This window comes from Pygoscelis adeliae, unplaced genomic scaffold (assembly GCF_000699105.1).
Source record: "Pygoscelis adeliae isolate BGI_AS28 unplaced genomic scaffold, ASM69910v1 Scaffold175, whole genome shotgun sequence".
NCBI lineage: Eukaryota > Metazoa > Chordata > Aves > Sphenisciformes > Spheniscidae > Pygoscelis > Pygoscelis adeliae.
The window spans coordinates 109,916-120,191 of record NW_008824941.1 but is presented as its reverse complement, the minus strand read 5'-3'; the positions used below and the strand labels follow the sequence as shown (position 1 = coordinate 120,191).

The 10,276-nt window shown below is 47.4% G+C and overlaps 1 protein-coding gene across 1 annotated transcript; it reads right to left on the bottom strand.

The window, feature by feature from the left end:
• Window positions 1-7,195: 7,195 nt before the first annotated feature.
• LYZL2 (lysozyme-like 2) lies at window positions 7,196-9,903 on the bottom strand. The gene is made up of 4 exons (XM_009325505.1): window positions 9,768-9,903; window positions 9,504-9,662; window positions 8,490-8,568; window positions 7,196-7,262 (listed from the first exon to the last, which is right to left on the bottom strand). Exons 1-4 carry the CDS (start codon window positions 9,901-9,903, stop codon window positions 7,196-7,198), a joined length of 441 nt encoding a protein of 146 aa, XP_009323780.1.
• Window positions 9,904-10,276: the final 373 nt, after the last annotated feature.

Below are 10,276 nucleotides of genomic sequence, written 5' to 3'. Positions count from 1 at the left end.
TTCCAACACTCATGCAGCCCCTCCGAGGGTGGGGAGCTTTCTGGGAGCTGTTTGGTCACGGCTCACACGGTGGTATGTACCCTGGTAAGGAGCCTGGCCCTCAGATGAGAGCTGGGGACATGAGGAACCTGAATGGCAGGTCCTAGCAGCAGAAACAACTCAAGAGGACACAACCAAACACAGCCTTTTGGTTTGAGAATGTCAAAATACTTTGCGTTGGCAATGTCAGAAAAATGTTTTGTACACAGACATTTACCAGAACTTTCTATTTCTTGAGAAACTTTGGCTATTCAAGCTTTTTGCTCCTGATGAAAGCAAATGGGCAATGACCACTGTTTCTCAGGGTCAGAAAGTCTGATCTCCTGCTGCTTGCTGAGCAGCAGCCTGAGTAGTATCTACAAGCAAGGGAACAGGAAAATGTTTTTGCTCTCATGTTTTTCTCTCTCTTATGTTACACCACTCTTTGTAGCCCTGCATCGATGAGTACAAAGTACCTCCTGGCCATGACATCATGCCACAGAAAACAGACTAATGAGGCAAAGGAAGCGAGGCTCGCTTTTCTGCAGGGAGGCTGGCTCCGATCACCTGGTTGTAGTTAAGACAGATCACACTGAGCTGTTCTGCTTTGTAAGAGCCGAATTTCACTCTGTGTTACTGCATGTTTATCTGATATCTTGTAAAAACTGTTGTCCATTTCTCCTGCCTTTAGATCTTTTGCTTTTCTGAAATGCTAAATCTCCAACTGTGACCCTTCAGCAAAACCAGTTCACTTCGTCAAATGAATCCTGTGACTTTGATTATGTAGGAGCTTTCATTAAAGGGGTCCAAAGAAAAGCAGACAAGGAAATGTCTTTGTGATTTGCAGCAATGCATTGAGAAACAAAAGGAAATGGATGGCAGAGATAAGGAAAATAAAATAGCCACAATTTTTTAATAAGGGGAATGGAATTTCCCCTGAGGGTCTGTGTTATAATGCTCTTTAGTAAAACACAAGCAAAACCCATAGTAGCAGAACTTAAATACAAAATATTGCCAACTTTGAGCAACACAATGAAATTACTAGTAGTCAGAAAATGCTGACATGAAGGCATCACCAGCACATTTTAAGCTCTAGATAATAGTGCTTCCAACAATTGGCTATTATGGATTTAACCATAAAACTGGAACTGCCATGTGCACTGCTGCTATGACATATGCTGCAACAACATCACATTTTGCACTTTGCTTTCTTTGTTATTTTAATTGTGGAGTTCAATTATGGCACAAACATTCTGATTCTTTTCTGGTTTGTCTACACTATATTTTGCGGTTTTAAAGAACAAAATCATCCGTGGACGATGTGAATGGGGCTAGTTTTATCTTCCATGGGACCATTATTTAGCTAGTAACAGTGTGCAATGCAAGGGCAGCATGTTTACAAAGGGTTCTGGTTAGTACACAATACCAGCATAGACTGTACAGATCAGTGCAGAAAATCAGCCAGACTTGCTGACAATCTCACCTGTAAATTCTATGTATTTTTTTCCACATGTATTTTCTTGTAGCCTAACGTTAAGCGATTAAGGGAATGAGGTTGATGCTTGGGATTTTGAATATTTTTGTGGTTTGGATTTTTTTATAGGAGAAATGTGTTTGATTGTTACTCTGTTTACAAACTTCTTCATGAAAATGATCCAAACAGCCATCACAGAGCTGCTGTCTTACGTAAACCCCAGTAAAACTATGCAGCAATGCTGCCTATGAGTTGAGTTTCTTTGTCTTAATTAAAAGTTAGAGCAGATCCCAGGCCATGGTAGCTCTCATGTGGTTATTTTTTTAATTCCTTCAACCAAGCACAGTACAACCCCCCCCAAAGGATTGTCTTACTGCTAACCTTTCAACATCATTTATTTTCTTGTAGCATTGCCAAAAGAACTGATTATCCTTTTAACAATTATAAAAGTCTATTTTACCACTCTCCCACAATTCAAAAGATGCTGAAGGGATTTTGTTCAAAGTTTCCACAAAGATTACTCCTCTAGCTGAGACCAGCATGGATGACATCAGCCCAGAACAGTTTTAAAAAAAGATCAGCATGTGGAAAGAAGGAGTTCAGGACAGAAAGTGTCCTGCGACCTTGAGGGAGAAATGAATCTGGCACAAATCTGAAGTAATTTCCCTGAGATGGTTTGCAGCAACCCCAGTTGCAGTAGCCCAGGGCATCTCAGCTGGAGGGAGCCAGGACATGGTCCAGCCAAGCGGGAATCAATGCCTGGGCAGGAGAGCGGGATGGGCTGCAGGCTGACGGGGATGATGCTCCTCTCAGAAACAACAGCCCCTGCCCACCGCTGCTGCAGAAGGGTCATGAGCAAACACACTGGGTGCCCTGGGAAACTGTGAAAGGAACCATAGCCATTGGGCCAGAAGAGTCCATTAGATCATCTTTTCCTCACTGAGGGCCAAATGTGATTTTCAAATACCTTTTGAGAGCCACACGGTGACACACCACTTAGTATTAGAAAGTCTACATTTTCAGTAAGGCACTGATGCCGAGGAAAAAAGGACCAGGTTCAATTGCAAGGCTCTTGTAGTAAAACCACACTCACCCATTATCTAATAAACTTGGAAATTTGATTACAATGTCTGAGATCTAAAGCATGAATGATACTTCCCACTGCCATACAGGTTAGACAAAAATACTGAACCCAGGGGCCCTTAAGACTTTCCCCCTTCCAGCTGTTAGATGTCCAGGACGATCTTTTCCCCCCCTCCTCTCTAGGAGTCCATGGGACCCTGTCAGCATCAGCAGGACTGACCATCTCTCTCTTTCCCCGTGGATGGTGGGTAGAGGGGTCACAGAGAGCAGCAAGAGGCAAAGTGACAGGCTGGTCCCCATGGGATGACACTGGGCCCCTCTCCATGGAGGCAGGACATGCAACAGGTACTGGGGGTGGGGCAATAAACTGTGGACCAGAGCTGGCGATGGCAAGCTGTCTCATCCAGAGAGGGATGGCAAATGTTGCAAAGCTGATCTGGAGGAGGGTTAAGTCTGAGCCTGATCCAGCCTGAGGGTGAGCGAGTTGCCGTTGCTGACACCTCACTGCAGGATTTCACCCATGTCCCCTTTGGCAGAGCCGCAGAAACTCCCTTCCACCATCGCAGACCCAGAAAAGCGTCTGGTCTCTGTCGGGAGATGCCAAGAGCTGGAGAAGCCACCATTTCTTCTGCTTGTTTATTCTGGTTGTTAATCTCCTTTCACCGATTAAAAGTTTATAACTCATTTCTCAGTTGAATTTGCCTGGAGTTAAGTCCCAGCCTTCTTGCTATGCTTTTCTCCCCTGGACTAAAAAGCTCTGCCGTGCCCAGAATTTCTGTCCATGACGATACTTACACTTTGTAATCACATCATCCCTTGATCTTTTTGATCAGCCCACCAGGCTGAACTCCTCAGTCCCGGAGAGATCTCTTGAAGATAGCAGTGGTGAGCAGAAACACTGGTTTTATGCTAGACTGGCTCCACACACAGCTGAGTGCACGGGATGAGGTTCCCCTGTTTAATATCACTGACACAGGCCATGAATATGGGTGAGGGTTTGGAGATTAAACCGTTTGAAAGGATTAAACAGACTCCCCAGTCTCTGTAACAATATATTATTGTTCAGTGAAGATGACCAAACTACAAAACTTTGTACCTTTTCAATATTTCCCCTCCTTGTGAATCATAACAGGTGTTTCTTTCCTCAGCATCTTCTGCTTTACTCACCCTACTTCATCCTTATGCAAACCCAACAATATTTACTGTCTCATCCTGGTTTAGATTAAACTACTCTGAAGTTGCCAACCTCTCCCTCAGAATCTGTGTAAAAACAATTGTGTTTATGTAAGCTCCGGGATCAGTAGCTGTAACAGCAGGACACCAGCCGGGCGGCAGGCAGGGAGCACAGCCTGGAGAGGAGCTGCTCTGGGGATGATGGCAAGTACCTGCCCCAGCCTGCACACTCAGGGGACCAGTGATGGTGGGGTGTGTGTCTGGGTGTGTGTGTGCGTGTGTAAAAGAGGGATGCAGGGAGCCCAGAAGCAGATGCAGAGGAGAGGCAGGCTGGCAGCCGGCACGCCAGACCACACAGAGCGGCTCTGACAGAAGGAGCAATTTGGGAGGGCACCAGAAGAAATTTCATTTTGAACTGGGAGCAAATAATTGTCCCTGGTTGCATAAGCTGTCCTGTGCCCTGTACACTCTGTATAGCTCTGTGAAGAAAGGGGATTGCATTGAGGAAATAGCCAAATTAATCTTCAATTTCTTCTCCTAACAAATATAATCTGCAGGATCCAAAAATCTGGCTACATACTCAGGTTGGAAGAAGGTAGTGGCATTTGACTAGTAGCAAAGTAAACAGAGAAATGGAGTTTGCGGTGGTACCTTTGGCAGGGATGTGTTGGTGCTCCAGGATGTCTCTTGCATTCACAGTGCAGCTGGGTCTGGCACCCCTGGCTTTATTCATTGGATTTGGAGGTGTGGAGCTGGAGATCATGGAGGAGATCATGGAGCAGAGGACCAGCTCTCCTCTCTGACCTCATGAACCTCATACCAACACTTTCAAGTCCCTATAGTAGCTACAGAGATAATTTGGTCTCAAAGAACTTTCCAGAAGCTGACAGCAAAGCCTCCAGCTTCACTGTAGGGATGGCTGGCTGGACACACACCTGGGTTTTGTGGTGGTACATAACACTGAGTCTAACAGCCCCAGCTGCCTTGTTCCATCCCCATGCACATACATGGATCACCCAGCAGCTCGGGTCACACGCAGCCCTGCTCTTGGTGCTGTGAGCCATGGCCTGATGGCTCGCAAGCTCTCATGGCCCACAAGCCACACATCAGCCAAGTGACCGTCCCTGTTCTAGCAGTGGCTTCCTGACTGCTGGCTGATCCCCTACTATCACTTACCGCCCTTGCAGCTGAAAATAGTGATTGCAACATCAATCAATTAATTTATTTTGCATTTTTTTCTTTAAGAATGAGTGAATTCATTTTTTAAGGTAGGGTAGTGCAAAGACGGTAAATGTTATTGCATAGCAGCAGCAACTTAAAACCGTCCAAGAAGAGCTCTTTCTCTTTCTTTCTCTCTTTTTTCTTTGTGAGTGGAAAAAATGTTAAAAACAAATCTCCAAATTTGCTTGTAGGCTGAGATTTCTGCCAAGTGAATATTTATGTCCAAGTTTGAAAGATGGGGCGTATAATGGAAGTGTTGAAATACTCTCAAGCAATCCGGAGCTGTTTGATGACATACTCTACAAGGTCAGCCCTGTTTGCTGTTAAAATCAGTGGTAAAACTTCCTCTAAATTCATGGGGAAACAGGATCAGGCCCTTTATTTAATTTGTTTCTATCTTGGTAGGAGGTTTCTTGTTCCTCTAAAATGTGCCTATAGGTGATCTCATGATCCCTGTTGTCCATGTGTGCTGGCAACGTCCTCAAGTAGTTACAGTGCTCAGACATGACAGCGTGCCAGATTACCTGCAGTCCACATGTCACCAGGGGGCTGCAGTTTGGGGAATACTGTTTTTTCATAAGGATTACCAAATTTTCCCTGCAAATACTACCTCCTAGAAATAAACAGAAAATTTGCTTTCATCAAGAAAACAAGGAAAACATAGTCTCTGCCTTTCTTGGGATTTCAGATGGATATGGTTGAAAATTTCTTACTCTGTTTCCAAGTAAAAATGAAGCTGGATACCTAGATTTTTGCCTTAAGTGGAAGGGGAGAGGCAGGCTATCGATCACACCTCATGCAAGGCAGCTGCCCTGTGTCCTCAGAGCTCTGCCATGAGTCAACTACATATTTTGCTGAGGAAGATACCAGAGCTTTTATAGGATGTGTTTTGACAGAACTGTGGCCGATCACATCCAGAAGTGAACACAGTTCCCCTGTGTTTCCATACCTGCTCCAGGACTCTGGCACTAACATTCAAGTATTTGAGATATCCACCATCTCCAGAACACACAGAAAATGTGCAACTAAGTCACAGATGAAAATTTTGGCCTTAATTCCTGATACTGTATAGAAATTGCCCCAGGTTTTCCTTAGAACAGGAATGAATAGGATCTTCCAAAGATTAAAGTATATTTTCTGTTAGGATCTGGCATTTTGATTTGAATGAATTTTTTTGGTGAAGTGGCGATCATCACACATTATAGCATCCACCCTTGGCTTACATTTCTAGACCTAGGCTTGGATTTCAAAGCTTGGCAGTGTTAGAAGGTAGGATTTTGATTCAGACCCCACCTGCTGACAAGAAATAGGTTGCTCTGAATTTTTTTTTTCTTTTCTCTTTTTAAACACAAGAACAGCCACCACAACATAATAAAAAAATACTCCTTTGTATTTTTGTACTTTCCCAAGTGTTCAAAGAAAACAACAGACAGAGCTAATGCTCATCTGTGGAGAGAGCCACCACCACCACCACCACCACCACCACCATTTTGCCTTAACCCTCTCTGTCTCTGCGTCGAATCCTCCCAGCTGCAAGTTGCAGCCGTTCCCACACCAGACATCTCCTTCCACTGCACCACAGCCTTTCCTCTGTGCACAGCGGGAGACTGCTGTAGAAACCCAGCCGCAGGACCTGCTGGTTACGGCATGAGCTGCACTGTGGGCAGGAGAGCTCACTCAACTCCTTTGCCCCAGCAGCCGTGAAAGGGCTGTGCAGCACTTTGACTTTCCTCAGAGATAGCTTACATTGCTCAGCAAATACTGGTTTTACCTAGTAAGATCCTGGGTTGTGTTTTGCTGCATTTTTTTTACAAATATATAAATACGAGGTGCTGGAAAGTTTGCGGGTTTACACCCTTTTTTGAGGTCTTCTCTTTTTCACTTTCTTTGAAAACTCCAGAGGAATTAGCTGTGTCCAAAGGTGTTGCCATCTACCCAGCTCCTGACCCTCACCCTCTGCCCCATTCCAGTTGCAATTTCACCCAAACATGCACAAAAAAACCCTTGGGGGAAATCTTTTGTGTCTGGACCCTAAGTCACATGTGAAAATGGAAAGTCAAGTTTGTTGTTAAAAAAAAGCTATATTTTTAAAGTTATTTATACCTTGTGGAATGCCCTGGGTTTGCAAATACTGAGAAGTGTTGTGCAGCAAGTGGGAAGCTCTCCCCTTGCAGGAGAAGAGAGGCAGCCCCCATCAGCCGCAGCAGAGCTGAGCTGGGGACTTTCTCACAGGTCACATCCTTCCACCCACTCAGACAGGTCTCGTCCCTTGCAGTGCATTGCCCAGCCCTCCCTGAGGACAGAATAAGCAAAGAGATGCTATTTAGGACTGATACCATTCATATCCAATACGAGCAGGTTCTGTTTTCTGTAGGGTCCTTCCCAGTGAGGGACTTCCCGTCACTAGCACTGAAAAAGGACTTGCAGACCCTCCAACTCTGGCTGAGCATCTTTCATTGAGGAGTGCAGCCACCACTATCTCACGATGCCACCCGAGCTCTCTCTAAGTCCTGGCCAGGAACAACGAATTGCAATGGCAGGTCCTGCCACCTCCTGCCACTGCAAGAATCCCTCCTTTGCTGGGATGTCGCAGCTGAGCACAGCGTGTTGCGTGTGCAGAGGACTGTGCAACAGCAATGCTCACCACAGGGGCCCTGAGACTGTTCGCTGCCTATGCCGCACAAATTGCTTACCTCACCTCTACTCAGAAACGCTGCTGCTTTTGTGGTGAGCCAGGCTTTGCAGCAGCCCACCACAGGAAGCAAAAACGGCTAATGAGTCCAACTGCAATGGTGGGGAGGGGGCGGGGGGAATCTGAAGGCAGAATCTTGTCCCTCAACTTGGAACGTATTCAGGATTCAGTGGTTAATGCCACTATTTTTGCACAAAATGCCTTGGGAGTTCAGACAACCACATATTTATATGATCGTTGGAATTGTCTTCTACCCCCCACTTCTGTTTTCTCAGCCTGTTGGCTACTCTGCCTTTACAGGCTTCCTACGTTATAGCAGCCTGGAGTCCCATGGATGGTTCAGGGCTGCACCAAGCAAGGGCTGTCATCTAGATTCATCAGGATATTTCAGTGATTAATGCTCTCAAATGCTCTGGGAATAATTGTTTCCACACTAGGTGCTTCCAGCTAAGATAAAAGACAGCAAAAAGTGGGGGAAGGAGCTCTTTGAAGGACTTTGAAAGCGTAAGACAGAGAGAAATCTTCAAGGCCTAACCTACTAGCTGATGGGCTCTTTACTGACCATCTATTGTCCTCCTGAGATTTTTTTCTGAAACATTTTTTTCTCTGCTCCTTCCTCCCTAGTCTCTGCTGTGAGATGCTTTGCAGAGACTGAAGCGGTGCAAGGTCGTCTTTCCATTTCCACTCATCTGCAAAGCCTTGAAGTCGTGGTTCCTCCTCTTTGGTGCAGCTGTGCTGCCTTTGTGTGACAGTCAGGCAAAGGGCGGCCATGCCCCTTCAGAAACACACGCGAGCCCTGCCAAAGAAACGGTCCCCGAAGCCCCTTACCAGGCATCCATTCCTTGTGGGTTTCTCACAATTCTTTTGGCACAGATGATGTCATCAGTTATGTTACTCGATAGCAGATCTGCAGGGAGAGAAGCAAAGCCTCGTGAGCTCACTCGAGGGCAGGACACCAGCGTGGAGCAGATTTCCCCCCTGGGCACAGCGAGAGCCGGGCACTCAAGCAGCCCTGGGCAGCGGTGCAGGGCTGGACGTTGCTCATCCTCCCCACTGCTGGGTGGCTGTCAGCCTCACGTGCTTGAATGTGCCAGGCAGGCACCCTCATCTGCTTCTGCAAGGCCAGCAACATCCATAAATACATGTTTTCCCCTGCAAATGCTGGTGTGTCTGCCTCTGTAATCACACGTGAGAGAGAAATGGAAGGAGGGGGAAAAATGGGAGAAGACCCATCTATGCTTACGATATTTCAATCCCTTCCTGCTTGCTCTACTGGGAAAAAAAGCTATTAGGGAGCTTTTCTGCCTATCTGAAAAAGGAAGTTTTGGTCTGAACAGGAATGGGAGCTCCAGCCCCAGGCTCCCAGACCTTGGGTTTTGCCACATAGCAGGATGTCTGCTGGTCAGACACAGCAAAACCTTTCCCATGTCTGCTTAGGAGCTCCCCATGGGTCGTAGATCCCAAGCCAAGACTTGGATCTGCCTGGCAGTAATACAACCTTGGTGATCACTTTCCCAACTACTCACTCCACAACGAGGGGGATGCATTTATCTCATTCAGCCCCACATCACAACCCACCCAAATCAGGACTGCCTATCTTCCACCCACAGTCAAAACACCCAGAGGGCCCTGGGGTCCCTAGTATCCCAGGAGAGGAAAGGGTGGATAAGGCCATTCGTCACCCCCAGCTTCCTGCAGCCACAGGCATCATGTTCCCCAGGCTGTGCCCCGCATGACCCTGCAGCTCCATTTTGGCCACGGGGTGAAGTTGGGCAGAGCGGGAGGGCCTGGGCTGCTGCCTCCACTCCTGGGGCTGGTTCTGGGGGAGCAGTGGCATGGTACCCCTGCAAGCCATCCTGCAGCGGTTATCCGAGGGGCTGTGGTCGTCGGTGCACCACTGCTGGCTGCTGATCTGGAAGATGCCATAGTCGGCACTGCCGTCCGCTTTGATGCTCTGTGCTGCCGTGTTGAAGGTGCTCTCGTAAAAGGCCATGCAGAGCCCTGGGCAGGGGCAGAAAGCACGCAGGCTGTGCTGCATCTGCCATCCATGGGGATAGTGGCAGCCAGGAATGAAAGACTGTGGGGAGACAGGGGACTGAAACTCACAGTTGGCGAGGCTGTAGCCCCCATAGCCATCCAGCCCCTCTTCCTGGAGCAGGCGAGCCAGCTCACACCGGCTGAACACCTTGGCTTTGGTGACCACGGTCAGCAAGGCCAGCAGCAGCAGCAGGGGACACCCCATTCCTACAGGGCTGCTGGCCCTCATGTACTGGGATCCCCAGGGGGAAAGGTAAAAACAAGGCATAAGCAGGCAGTAAAGCACAGTTAGACATCCAAAGCCAGCTCCCCAGCAGGTAGTGACACGGCTAGCTCTGGCAACCCCAAGCTGCTCACACCTGCTGTTGGGGTGTGCGCACCCACACATGCAGGCATGCATGTACTCAGAGGCTGTGCCGGACAGCCTGGGCCACAAACAGGTTTTATCAGTGCAGACGTGGAAAACACAGAGCTTCAGGCACTGTCACTTTGCAGTTTTCGTATATTAGTGGTGAAAGGTCAGGTGTCCCATGGGAACTGGAAAGCTGACAAATGGGACCCACTAAGGGAAGGGTTAC

Coding starts and splice junctions, on each gene's coding strand:
- LYZL2 (XM_009325505.1), bottom strand. CDS start 9,903: ATGGGGTGTCCCCTGCTGCTGCTGCTGGCCTTGCTGACCGTGGTCACC. Junction 9,663..9,767: donor GGGCTACAGCCTCGCCAACT/GTGAGTTTCAGT, acceptor GCCCCTGCCCAG/GGCTCTGCATGGCCTTTTAC. Junction 8,569..9,503: donor CTGCAGGATGGCTTGCAGGG/GTACCATGCCAC, acceptor CTCTCCCTGCAG/ATCTGCTATCGAGTAACATA.